Genomic DNA, 14,791 nt, shown 5'->3' on the forward strand with positions numbered 1-14,791 from the left:
TTGCAGCCATTTCTCTTTCTTTGGGACACGTAAAATGATGGTCTATCCCACAGTCAGTCACATCTTAGATTTGAAGAAATACGATATTATCATTACTACATGGCTTCTCCAATAATGCTATGGAAAGTCAGAAAGCATCAGTTGATTTTAAAACCCCTGTTTCTAATCACTCTAAATCCTAATTCATTGAAATAATCAGTACTTTGAAACCTGTAATTAAGGCTTTCATTTTGAGGGATAGCATTTGAAAACACACTGGGTTTTCTCCATCCACAGAGTCTCAATGCCCATGTTTCCCCTGGTTAGCAATTACATAGGCTTTATTTGTTCCTCAGTTTCATCTTCTCTAGTGAATAATGGCCTCTCTCTTTGAGGTCCTCCTGAGTGCCCCAAACCAAATATCATATATACCACATAGTTTAAATTTTAAGCCAGACCATGCCAAATGAGATAAGTTTACTATGCAATTTGCCTTCCTAGCAGTGCGCTGGTCACGTGTGCTAAGTGGCAGGTATCATTGTTATTGTTAATTACAAGGAACAGAGAATGGTAAGGTTCCTGTTGGCACCGTATCTAATCTGCTAATGTTGTCCATTTTTATAGGTGGAGCTCAGTGTCCAAATAGCAGTGCTTTGCAAGAGGTGCGCAGCTGTAACGAGCATCCCTGTACTGTGTACCACTGGCAAACTGGTCCCTGGGGCCAGTGCATCGAGGACACCTCAGTTTCATCCTTCAACACAACTACAACTTGGAACGGGGAGGCCTCTTGCTCTGTTGGCATGCAGACAAGAAAAGTCATCTGTGTGCGGGTCAATGTTGGCCAAGTGGGACCCAAAAAGTAAGGGCTTTAGAATGACAACAGTAAATTCTGTGGCCAGCCATGCAGGGATTGGCTTAGGCTTTACTTGCTTCATGAAAGGAAGCATTTGATTCTTATCATACCTGGCCTCAAGAGTAAGACTTCTTGGTTTTGAATGCAGCCACTGATAAAGTTGTAACAGCTTGAGAGTCTTGTACCTGGGATCCATAAATTCTCTAGAAATCTTTCTATGTGGTATCTACTTTCAGTGTTACAGTAGCAGTTTCTGCTTTTATTGAGCTAGTGAAGCAATGAAAGAACTGCTTGCTTTTGGTCTGGCTGATCAATAATGACAGTATATGAAGTCCTAGCAGTGGAGGTCATCCATGACCTCCTTTATATCCGTAGGCTATGGAGTCTGCCGATCTAGTTTAATTGGGCAGTAGCCTTCTATGCTCTGCCTTTCATTTCCCCTAGAAAGTACTATATCAAAAATACTGAGGCCAAATTATTACATCTTTTAATGGTTAAATGAATAAGCCATTTATTCCCAAGAGAGAGCCTTAGGATAGGATGAGTGTTATAATAAGCAGAAAAACCATCAGTTTCTTACTGTAGTTACCAGTAGCGTAACAACAAGGCAAACGATTTGCTAGAGGGGAGGGCAAAGAACTAGAGAATTGGCATATTGTATGTGCCTTGTGAGAAATATAAACAAAAACATGTCATAGCATAACTGGGCTAATTCTTTCTTAGACAAAGTTAATCAGTTATAAAAATATATGCCAAGGACTTCCCTGGTGGTACAGTGGTTAAGTATCCTCCTGCTACTGCCGGGGACACGGGTTCGAGCCCTGGGCCAGGAAGATCCCACATGCCGCGGAGCAACTAAGTCTGTGCGCCGCAAGTACTGAGCCTGCTCTCTAGAGCCCGCGAGCCAAAACTACTGAGCCCGCATGCTGCAGCTACTAAAGCCCACAAGCCTAGAGCCCGTGCTGTGCAACAAGAGAAGCCACCGCAGTGAGAAGCCCACGCACCCCAGCGAACAGTAGTCCCCACTCTCCACAACTAGAGAAAGCCCGCATGCAGCAAGGAAGACCCAACACAGCCAAAAATAAATAAATAAATAAATTTATTTAAAAAAAAAAAAATATATATATATATATATGCCAAGAGGAAAAAGGAACTCTTTACCTTTTGAGATTTAGACAGCATAAATCTTTTAAAATTCAAATCATCTTAGCCATGTGAAACATGGAAAGTAAAACCCATCAGTTTGCATTGGTATAAAAATGGCCTCATAATTTCCAAATACTTGGCTAAGTGCTTAGGTATCATGTGTGATCTTAAGCATACTACTTAACAGATTCTGGCTTCAGTTTTCAAAAATTTTTGAAAGGATTTAATGAAAAGAAATTGTAGTAATGTAAGCACTCAATAAACCTTAGAAATTGTATTTTCTCTTAAAAATTTGAGATAGTTCTTAGTGTTTCAGGGAAAGGATAATAATGTAACTGACATATGACAAACTCCAGGGGATAAATAAGAATCCCATTATGAGTTGTTTTTTACTAATGGCCAGGGTTCTGGACATTAGCAGTATTTTGTCCCATACTTTATTTGTTTATGTACTTTGAAATTAAGAAATATATTAGAAAATACATGCCAAAAAGACTTGAATACACTGAAAAACAATTCCACGTGCTTAATAGGTAGCCCCAAACCAATATTTTAATAGAAATAATGCTAAAGTTGTAATGAATCTAACAAAGGATATCAATGTGCAGTGTATTAAAATTCAATAGCAGTAACAACAGAAGCGGAAGTCCCAAGTGCTGGAGAACTGTGGGTCTTTCTGGGACAAGCAGAGAGGTAGAAATATTCACTGTAGAGGGTTATAACCTGACCAACTTGTCATGGTACAGATTGGAGGGTTGTTGTGCTGAGCTTCTATGGGTAAGCTCACTCTGTTCCTATTTTGCAGTTAATCACTTTTTAGATGTTGCTGTTGGTATTTTCCTTACTTATGCAAACTACAAAATATATTTCTGAGCAGTGGATGTACATATGCACAAGCCTATGTGTGGAAAAGCCTGGTGGATTAATGTTATTAAATCATTGAGTAGAAAGGGTATCCTGAAGCCCCATGTCAGACCACCACAATAATCCATTAAAAATGTGCTTTACCCTTGCAGCCTTTATTCAATGACCTGGATACAAGTATAGATTTGTTAAATCAAATGGGTTTACTTTGCCCTTAAAGTTCTAAAAAATTAAGCAAATAGTGTGAATTCAAAAGAAAATGTTACTACCCTTATGCCTAAATACTAGGTTAAATTCAATGACTGCTTTTCAGTACTAGGCATTTGAAACAAAAATGCAACTAGAAACCTTGTTTTAAACTCTTCTTAATAAAACAGATTACTGTGCAATGGTAAAATCAATGTTATTGATCTTATCTATCCTCCGAGTAACAAACTTCAACTCCTATCACATCTGTTTAATTTGACCTTGAATAAGATTTGGGGGAAAATCAATTCCTTGATTTAAACCACAGACACTAAATACAAACAGTACAAAGGAGAAAAGAAGCATGTTGACTGAACCAATTGCCTCACCAAAGGAAGTCTGAATTCATTTTACTGGATGTAATCTAGGCTGTATAATTTATCTTTGTGTGTTCATTTAATGGCTTTGTTTTTAGTAATTTTTTTCCTCCACAGTTAACCAAGTATCTTGCTAAGGAAATTTCTAAACCATATAAAACAGAATTTTGGAGGTTGTCAATGATAACGTAAATTCCGTTGATTTATTGAGGGCTAAAATTTGAAGAGCATGTAATTGAGTAATGCTCTCCCACTGTTAAAGTTATAAAACTGCCTCACTGAGGAGGAGTGCTTCCAATAATAATTACTAATCAATAATTCCATAGTTTCAAAAGAATTAACAGGATTATATGTGGGTTTTGCCATATAATATTTCCTGGTTAAGCATGTAGGTTAAGTTATAATTCTAGTGATTTATAAACTCAATTGTAAAAAAACGTTGCCTTCTATGATTCTCATCTAAATTTCTTTGCCGTCCATGACCTTGAGTAGGCACAGCAATTAGGAAAATCCAAGCCTATACTCAACATAAACCAGGGAGATAATTTCTTTTTGAAATGTTGAATCCAATATATTTTTTTAAAATCCACTTTCAAATAAACCCTAGTGTTACAGAATGAGAGAGAAAGGCATGTATCTGTATAGCTGAATAGAACATAATACTTCTGGATGAGATAGGATATGTAGATAAAAAAATTATAGATATATTAAAAATGAAGTGTCAGCAAAGCACTGTAAAGAAATTATGAGAAGGAAATGAATGATGTTGGTTTTTTCACTCATAGTTCAGTTCTGAAAACCTGATTAACTTACTTGTTGTAAGAGTTTATCTTGACTTAACAAAAAATTTGGCTTCTTCTATGGGGAGTATTTTTAAATCCCATTTTTCACTAATTTGCCAAATTATTCCAGCAACAGTTATACTGATTGTTTGGTTTATTTCTTCACTGCCTCTTAGCTTACTTGTCAGAGATTGATATGACCTCAAAAGAGAATTTCTTAGGAATCAGAACATTAAGTACTTTTAGTTACATGAATTATGTTATTATATTTTGTTGTCATAATGTACATCTTCTAGTGTTCCTGACCAACATTTGACCACTAATGATAGTAGAATCAGATTGTGAAGATGCAGAGAAGAATTGGAAAATTTGAAAAGCATGTAATAAGTATACAATAAACAAAACAGTATATTTAAAACTCATATATCAGCTTCCTAAAATTATCTTTTAGGAAGTGAAAACCTTATATAGTGTAAGACATTTCAGTCTTTTGTCATTATTTTTCTCTTGTTTTCCTAATAATATATTTTTGGTGTATTTTTTTAAAATAATAATTTTACTCTATGTCAAGAACACAGTGTTTTATTTTTCTTTAAATTACTTATTGGCTATTTTTGTTTTATTTATATTCACTCTTTTTGTTCTAAAAATATTGTAATTTATAAAAATATTTAAAACCCAATAATTTAAAACTAGGAATAAAATGGAAGAAAAGATAAGAGTAGAGACAGTGAATGAAACCAGGAATAAAGCAAAAATTGTTTATCTTAATGAGCTATACACTTTTATTATTTTTTTACTTATTATGAAATACTTAGCTATAAATACAATTGGTTTTTGAGCATATACTATGTATAGAATATACTCCATTATAAATTTATTTTGTGCTAAACATCTTTTGTAAAAATAAAGTGCAGAATAACCTGGAAGATTATAATTGGCAATAAGCCTATTTGGTTATACAAAGATATAGCCTTGGGTCCTTAAATTGGTAATTTGAACTTACATAAATTTCTTATAAAGCATGTTGCAAAATACAGATTTATTAATGGAGAGATTGTTATAAATGGATAAAATAGAATTATTATATTTTCTTCTACATAGCACAATTACTATAATTAAATTTACACTTCCTGCCTTGAGAAACTTTATTGAGTTTCAGTTTGGAATAATTATTTTGGTTTTATAGCCCTTGTCAAAAGCAGAAAGGATCCTAGAGGTTAAGTTAAATAATACAGATTGATGCCTGTTTAGCAATTTCAGCAATAAAAATTCTAAAGATACTAAATTACCTGGTTTTCTGGATTACTGTAGAGGTCTAGTAGTTTCCCTTTGCTTTTCCCAGGTGTCCTGAAAGCCTTCGACCTGAAACAGTGAAGCCCTGTCTGCTTCCTTGTAGGAAGGACTGTATCGTGACGCCATACAGTGACTGGACATCATGCCCTTCCTCATGTAAAGAAGGTATTATCTGCAGAGTTTTGAAGGAGGTTCACCTAGGAACCCTCTCACTGGGACCTCCAAGTTCCTTTGGTTGAGCAATGTTTTTATTCTTACATGGGGCTGGCTGTGTAATCCTGGTTTGGCATGAATGCCATAAAATTTTGCCTTCCTTCTAGAAAATAATACAGCTTTTAGAGTACCAAACAAATAAGTTTTATGCCAAAACTGACTTAAATAACTTTATACTATAGATCAAGGTGAAAGGATTCTAAACTTTATTAATAATGTTTCCTTTAACATTGATTCTAGAAGAATGTATAGTGGCCTTATGTATTTCAAAAAGAATATAGAGTGATCTTCTCAGTACTCATGGCTCTCAACCTACTTAGTGGCAAGAAATAGCCATGGGACCAGATTCAGTACAGTTTCAATTATATGACCCAAAGGATGGGAATAAAGGAAAGAGAAAAATGATCAAATCGTACCTCTGCCAGCACTTAACATGACATGAGGCATTTACAAGACGAGGATTTGTTCCCAGTTTGGTTTGTTTTTGCTTTCATTACTCACAGACAAAGACCCTTTAATATCATGGCAGATACTTTGTTAATTCTTTACCCTCCAGGATAGGGTCCTTTCTCATTGCTGCTGAGAAAGATGTGAGCATTCTCCAGGTGACTTATGCAGTAAATGATCACATTGTCTCTCAGTGTCACAAATGACACTGTCTCCTATTTTTTATTTTACTCTCCCGACAAATAGAGACAGTTTTTCTTCAGTTCCTTTTATGCTTTTACTTATGCTTCTTGACTCTCACTAGAGAGACTCAATTTAAGAATCAACTTCTAGGGCTTCCCTGGTGGCGCAGTGGTTAAGAATCCGCCTGCCAATGCAGGGGACACGGACGGGTTTGATCCCTGGTCCAAGAAGATCCCACATGCCGCGGAGCAACTAAGCCCGTGTGCCAAAACTACTGAGCCTGTGCTCTAGAGCCCGTGAGCCACAACTACTGAGCCCGAGTGCCACAACTACTGAAGCCCGTGCTCCGCAACAGGAGAAGCCACCACAATGAGAAGCCTGTGCATGGCAACAAAGAGCAGCGCCCGCTCACCGCAACTAGAGAAAGCCAGTGCGCAGCAACGAAAACCCAACGCAGCCCCCAAAATATAAATAAATAAAAATTTTAAAAAAAGAATCAACTTCTAGTTTAACCACTGTTTTAAATCACCAGAATTTTTTTAAATCCTGAAGATATTACATAAGATTATAAACTTAATAATGGATAGCTTTTACAGTGTGATTATTTTATATAGTTGAAACATGAGTTCCTTTTCATGCTTTTTCTGTTTTAAATACCCTTGAAATAGCAAATAAATTAAACCACATAGTGCGCAAGAATAGAAAATGTTGATTTGAAAAGTCTTTTAAGGCATTTTAAAAGCTTTTGGGACAAAAAGAGTTAGCATTAACTCTTTAAAAATGTTAATGGCATTAATCTTATTGATAAAGCAATGTCATTGACAATTTTATCCAGATTTTCTTCTTTTATGCCCTTACTTTCTTAAAAACTAAATAACATATGATATCCTTTAGTTTGGTCATAATCAGCAGTAGGACTGTAGGTTAGTATTTCTCATAGGGTAGTATTTCTGTGATAATTGTTGTCTATTCATTGCTACAATGAAAAAGCTTATTTATTACATGGAATTTATGTGCTTGAAAATTTTATGCTGGTTGTTTTATACTTGATGTTTTCTATTGGTATGAGACAGCCCATTTACTAATAATTCCAAAACATAGGCAGTTACGTTTATAATGACATGATTAATAATCTCACACAAATTTAACATTTGTAAGTAAAATTTTTGAAAGTAGAAAAAAATTTGCCTTTTCTTTATATTGGGCATTTCCTTATTTTGAGTAAAATATTTCAAAATAACTGTTCTTTTGGTCTAAAGCATTTCAAGAAAATAAAATAATAAACTAGAAAAGGTTTCATTAAATTGATTCTAGGATAGACACTCCTCAAAATGAGAAATCAGGTAAAATTGTTTCATTTCATTAGAAATAAGATATTTTGGAATATTGGAATATCCCAAACTAATTTGAAACTAATTTGAGATATTGGAATATGTCCAGGAATTAAGAACCAATTTAATAGTCTAAGAATTTATCTTATTGTGTATTATATATGTCTGGAAAGGGAAGAATAATAGATATAACTTACTCATTTAAAAAATCCTATCATTGAAAATTAATTTTTTTTAATTTTGTTTTTTTTAATACAACAGGTTCTTATTAGTTATGCATTTTATAAATATTAGTGTATATATGTCAACCCCAATCTCCCAATTCATCACACCACCACCACCACCACCACCACCACCACCACCGCTTTCCCCGCTTGGTGTCCGTACATTTATCCTCTACATCTGTGTCTCAGTTTCTGCCCTGCAAACTGGTTCATCTGTACCATTTTTCTAGGTTCCACATATATGTGTTAATATATGATATTTGTTTTTCTCTTTCTGAATTACTTCACTCTGTATGACAGTCTCTAGATTCATCCACGTCTCTACAAATGACCCAATTTCGTTCCTTTTTGTGGCCAAGTAATATTCCACTGTATATATGTACCACAGCTTCTTTATTCATTCGTCTGTCAATGGGCATTTAGGTTGCTTCCATGACCTGGCTATTGTAAATAGTGCTGCAATGAACATTGGGCTGCATGTGTCTTTTTGAATTATGGTTTTCTCTGGGTATATGCCCAGTAGTGGCATTGCTGGGTCATATGGTAATTCTATTTTTAGTGTTTTAAGGAACCTCCATACTGTTCTCCATAGTGGCTGTACCAATTTATATTCCCACCAAGAGAGCAAGAGGGTTCCCTTTTCTCCACACCCACTCCAGCATTTGTTATTTGTAGGTTTTCTGATGATGCCCATTCTAATTGGTGTGAGGTGATACCTCCTTGTAGTTTTGATTTGCATTTCTCTAATAATTAGTGATGTTGAACAGCTTTTCATGAGCTTCTTGGCCATCTGTACATCTTTGGAGAAATGTCTATTTAGGTCTTCTGCCCATTTTTGAATTGGGTTGTTTGTTTTTTTAATAATGAGCTGCATGAGCTGTTTATATATTTTGGAGATTAATCCTTTATCTGTTGATTCATTTTCAAATATTTTTTTCCCATTCTGAGGGTTGTCGTTTTGTCTTGTTTGTAGTTTCCTGTGCTTTGCAAAAGCTTTTAAGTTTCAGTAGGTCCCATTTGTTTATTTTTGTTATTTATTTCCATTACTCTAAGAGGTGGATCAAAAAAGATCTTGCTGTGATTTATGTCACAGAGTGTTCTTCCTATGTTTTCCTCTAAGAGTTTTATAGTGTCCAGTCTTACATTTAGGTCTCTAATCCAGTTTGAGTTTATTTTTCTGTGTGGTGTTAGGGAGTGTTCTAATTTCATTCTTTTACATGTAGCTGTCCAGTTTTCCGAGCACCACTTAGTAAAGAGGCTGTCTTTTCTCCATTGCATATACTTGCCTCTTTTGTCATAGATTAGTTGACCACAGGTGCGGGGGTTTATCTCTGGACTTTCTATCGTGTTCCATTGATCTATATCTCTGTTTTTTGTGCCAGTACCATACTCTCTTGATTACTGTAGCTTTGTAGTATAGTCTGAGGTCAGGCAGTCTGATTCCTCCAGCTCTGTTTTTTCCCCTCAAGACTGCTTGGCTATTCGGGGTCTTTTGTGTCTCCATACAAATTTTAAGATTTTTTGTTCTAGTTATGTAAAAAATGCCATTGGTAATTTGATAGGGATAGCATTGAATCTGTAGATTGCTTTGGGTAGTATACTCATTTTCACAATATTGATTCTTCCAATCCAAGAATATGGTATATGTCTCCATCTGTATCATCTTTAATTTCTTCCATCAGTGTCTTATAGTTTTCTGCATACAGGTCTTTTGTCTCCCTAGGTAGGTTTATTCCTAGGTATTTTATTCTTTTTGTTGCAGTGATAAATGGGAGTGTTTCCTTAATTTCTCTTTCAGATTTTTCATCATTAGTGTATAGGAATGCAAGAGATTTCTGTGCATTAGTTTTGTATCCTGCAACTTTACCAAATTCATTGATTAGCTCTAGTAGTTTATTGGTGGCATCTTTAGGATTCTCTATGTATATTATCATGTCATCTGCAAACAGTAACAGTTTTACTTCTTTTCCAATTTGTATTCCTTTTATTTCTTTTTCTTCTCTGATTGCCTTGGCTAGGACTTCCAAAACTATGTTGAATAATAGTGGTGAGAGTGGATATCCTTGTCTTTTTCCTGATCTTAGAGGAAATGCTTTCAGTTTTTCACCATTGATAATGATGTTTGCTGTGGGTTTGTTGTATATGGCCCTTATTATATGGAGGTAGGTTCCCTCTATGCCCACTTTCTGGAGAGTTTTTATCATAAATGGGTGTTGAATTTTGTCAAAAGCTTTTTCTGCATCTACTAAGATCATATGGTTTTTATTCTTCAATTTGTTAATATGGTGTATCACATTGATTGATTTGCATATATTGAAGAATCCTTGCATCCCTGGGATAAATCCCACTTGATCATGGTGTATGATCCTTTTAATGTGCTGTTGGATTCTGTTTGCTAGTATTTTGTTGAGGATTTTTGCATCTATATTCATCAGTGATATTGGTCTGTAATTTTCTTTTTTTGTAGTATCTTTGTCTGTTTTTTGTATCAGGGTGATGGTGGCCTCATAGAATGAGTTTGGGAGTGTTCCTTCCTCTGCAATTTTTTGGAAGAGCTTGAGAAGGATGGGTGTTAGCTCTTCTCTAAATGTTTGATAGAATTCACCTGTGTAGCCATCTGGTCCTGGACTTTTGTTTGTTGGAAGATTTTTAATCACAGTTAAAACTTCATTACTTGTGATTGCTCCGTTTATATTTTCTGTTTCTTCCTGGTTCAGTCTTGGAAGGATATACCTTTCTAAGAATTTGTCCATTTTTTCCAGGTTGTCCATTTTATTGGCATAGAGTTGCTTGTTGTAGTCTCTTAGGATGCTTTATACTTCTGCGGTGTCGTTGTAACTTCTTTTTCATTCCTAATTTTTTTGTTTTGAGTTCTCTCCCCCTTTTTCTTGGTGAGTCTGGCTAATGGTTTATCAATTTTGTTTATCTTCTCCAAGAATCAGCTTTCAGTTTTATTGATCTTTGCTATTGTTTTCTTTTTTTCTATTTCATTTATTTCTACTCTGACCTTTATGATTTCTTTCCTCCTACTAACTTTGGCTTTTGTTTGCTCTTCTTTCTCTAGTTCCTTTAGGTGTAAGGTTAGATTGTTTATTTGACATATTTTTTATTTCTTGAGGTAGGCTTGTATTGCTATAAAATTCTCTTAGAACTGCTTTTGCTGCATCCCATAGGTTTGGGATCATCATGGTTTCATTGTCATTTGTCTCTACGTATTTTTTGATTTCCTCTTTGATTTCTTCAGTGATCTCTTGGTTATTTAGTAATGTATTGTTTAGCCTCCATGTGTTTGTGTTTTTTATGTTTTTTTCCCTGTAATTGATTTTTAATCTCATAGCATTGTGGTCAGAAAAGGTGCTTGATATGATTTCAATTTTCTTAAATTTACTGAGGTTTGATTTGTGACCCAAGATGTGATCTATCCTGGAGAATGTTCCATGTGCACTTGAGAAGAAAATGTAATCTGCTGTTTTTGGTTGGAATGACCTATAGATATCAATTAAATCTATCTGGTCTATTGTGTCATTTAAAGCTTGTATTTTTTATTAATTTTCTTTTTGGATGATCTGTCCATTGGTGCAAGTGAGGTGTTCAAGTCCCCCACTATTATTGTGTTATTGTCAATTTTATAGCTGTTAGCAGTTGCCTTATGTATTGAGGTGCTCTGTGTTGGGAGCATATATATTTATAATTGCTATATCTTCTTCTTGGGTTGATCCCTTGATCATTATACAGTGTCCTTCCTTGTCTCTTGTAACATTCTTTACTTAAGGTCTATTTTATCTGATATGAGTATTACTACTCCAGCTTTCTTTTGATATCCATTTGCATGGAATATCTTTTTCCATCCCCTCACTTTCACTTTGTATGTGTCCCTAGGTCTGAAGTGAGTCTCTTGTAGACAGCATATATATGGGTCTTGTTTTTGTATCTATTCAACAAGCCTGTGTGTTTTGGTTGGAGCACTTAATCCATTCACGTTTAAGGTAATTATTGATATGTATGTTCCTATTACCATTTTCTTAATTGTTTTGTGTTTGTTTTTGTAGGTCCTTTTCTTCTCTTGTGTTTCCCACTTAGAGAAGTTCCTTTAGCATTTGTTGTAGAGCTGGTTTGGTGGTGCTGAATTCTCTTAGCTTTTTCTTGTCTGTAAATTTTTTGATTTCTCCATCAAATCTGAATGAGATTCTTGCCAGGTAGAGTAATCTTGGTTGTAGGTTCTTTCCTTTCATAACTTTAAATATGTCATGCCACTCCTTTCTGGCTTGTAGAGTTTCTACTGAGAAATCAGCTGTTAACCTTATGGGAGTTCCCTTGTATGTTATCTGTCATTTTTCCCTTGCTGCTTTCAATAATTTTTCTTTGTCTTTAATTTTTGCCAATTTGATTACTTTGTGTCTCGGCATGTTTCTACTTGGGTTTATCCTGTATGGGACTCTCTGCACTTCCTGGACTTGGGTGGCTATTTCCTTTCCCGTGTTAGGGAAGTTTTCGAGTATAATCTCTTCACATATTTTCTCAAGACCTTTCTCTCTCCCTTCTCCTTCTGGGACCCCTATAATGTGGATGTTGTTACGTTTAGTGTTGTTCCAGAGGTCTCTTAGGCTGTCTTCATTTCTTTTCATTCTTATTTCTTCAGTCTGTTCCGCAGCAGTGAGTTCCACCATTCTGTCTTCCAGGTCACTTATCCGTTCTTCTGCCTCAGTTATTCTTCTATTGATTCCTCCTAGTGTAGTTTTCATTTCAGTTATTGTATTGTTCATTTCTGTTTGTTTGTTCTTTAATTCTTCTAAGTCTTTGTTAAGCATTTCTTGCATCTTCTCAATCTTTGCCTCCATTCTTTTTCCGAGGTCCTGGATCATTCTTCACTATCATTATTCTGAAATCTTTTTCTGGAAGGTTGCATATTTCCACTTCATTTAGTTGTTTTTCTGGGGTTTTATCTTGTTCCTTCATCTGGTACATAGTCCTCTGCCTTTTCATCTTGTCTATCTTTCTGTGAATGTGGTTTTTGTTCCATAGGCTGCAGGACTGTAGTTCTTTTTGCTTCTGCTCTCTGTCCTCTGGTGGATGAGGCTATCTAAGAGGCTTGTGCAAGTTTCCTGATGGGAGGGACTGGTGGTGGATAGAGCTGGCTGTTGCTCTGGTGTGCAGAGCTCAGTAAAACTTTAATCCACTTGTCTACTGATGGGTGGTGCTGAGATCCCTCCCTGTTAGTTGTTTGCCCTGAGGTGACCCAACACTGGCGCCTACCCAGGCTCTCTGGTGGGGCTAATGGCGGACTCTGGGAGGGCTCATGCCAAAGAGTACTTCCCAGAACTTCTGCTGCCAGTGTCCTTGTCCTCACGGTTAGACACAACCACCCCCGACCTGTGCAGGAGACCCTCCAACAGTAGCAGGTAGGTCTGGTTCAGTCTGCTATGGGATCACTGCTCCTTCTCCTGGGTCCCGAAGGGCACACTACTTTGTGTGTGCCCTCCAAGAGTGGAGTCTCTGTTTCCCCCAGTCCGGTAGAAGTACTGCAATCAAATCCCGCTAGCCTTCAAACTCTGATTCTCTAGGAATTCTTCCTCCCGTTGCTGGACCCCCAGGTTGGGAAGCCTGCCGTGGGGCTCAGAACCTTCACTCCAGTGCGTGGACTTCTGTGGTATAAGTGTTCTCCAGTTTGTGACTCATCCACCCAGCAGTTATGGGATTTGATTTTATTGTGATTGCACCGCTCCTACTATCTCATTGTGACTTCTCCTTTGTCTTTGGATGTGGGGTATCTGTTTTTGGTGAGTTCCAGTGTCTTCCTTTTGATGATTGTTCAGCAGTTAGCTGTGTTTCTGGTGTTCTCGCAAGAGGGAGTGAGAGCACGTCCTTCTACTTCACCATCTTGAACCAGTCTCTCCTTAGCTTTCTTCTCCTGATTCTCTCAAAGGACATGAATTACTTGCTAGGGGCTAATATAGGGATCTGGGCCCCCACAGTGATCCACTCTCCAAATGGCCAGTGAGCACTGACAGCCACAGTGGTCAAAGTCTTGAGGCAGGGGAATCCATGGTGCAGATGTGGGACCCCAGGGTCTGGTCTCAGTGATTTCACTTACAGTAGGATCTTGAGCAAGTCATTCCATTGGGTTGCTGTGCATGGTATGAAAAATATCAGGTTTGAAGAGTTCTAGATTCAATGATACTATAAGCCAGGGCATAAATCAGACAATGATGAATGCTAGAAGAAAGATAAATAAGGGGAAGGAGGATCATGAGTTAATGAATAGGGGTGAAATTTCATCAAATAACATGATTTTTAATTTGATCTCTGCTGATGATTTTTACACTTCTAAGAGACTGATTTACTCTTCTCTGACCATTTATAAAATACAGAAAATTTTATGTGACAAACTGTGATAACTTATACAAGGCACTTAAAAATTTTTTTAGCAGGGCTTCCCTGGTGGCGCAGTGGTTGGGAGTCCACCTGCCGATGCAGGGGACACGGGTTCGTGCCCCGGTCCGGGAAGATCCCACATGCCATGGAGCGGCTGGGCCCATGAGCCATGGCCACTGAGCCTGTGCGTCCGGAGCCTGTGCTCCGCAACAGGAGAGGCCACAAAAGTGAGAGGCCCGCGTACTGCAAAAAAAAAAAAAATTTTAGCAGATAGATGAGGGAACAAATAGATTTTGAATACTGTACATGTGTTTATTAAATTAATACTCATCTGTAATATGTATAAATACTTATTGCATTTCTAATTTATTGATTACTGTACTTAACTAGCACATTGATGGCCCCGCAGAGAAGAACTTCAAAAAAGCTTCTAATTGTTTTTAGATGCTTCACTGTGTCATTAAACATCATACATAGTTTTTTAAGTAAACATTCACTTTTTTCATTCTACACAGATTTTTCAAGTAACTGCGATTTA

The 14,791-nt window shown here is 36.5% G+C and overlaps 1 protein-coding gene across 1 annotated transcript in view; it reads left to right on the top strand.

Moving 5' to 3' along the window:
- The window catches only part of THSD7A (thrombospondin type 1 domain containing 7A), a 459,010-nt gene that overhangs the window by 366,179 nt on the left and 78,040 nt on the right, over positions 1 to 14,791 (top strand). The window contains exons 8-9 of the mRNA XM_082846599.1: positions 604 to 838; positions 5,533 to 5,648. Of these exons, the coding sequence (XP_082702725.1) occupies positions 604 to 838; positions 5,533 to 5,648 (351 nt within the window). The remainder of the gene's footprint in view (positions 1 to 603; positions 839 to 5,532; positions 5,649 to 14,791) is intronic.

The sequence above is a fragment of the Leucopleurus acutus genome, assembly GCF_964270905.1.
Source record: "Leucopleurus acutus genome assembly, chromosome: 9".
Classification (NCBI taxonomy): domain Eukaryota; kingdom Metazoa; phylum Chordata; class Mammalia; order Artiodactyla; family Delphinidae; genus Leucopleurus; species Leucopleurus acutus.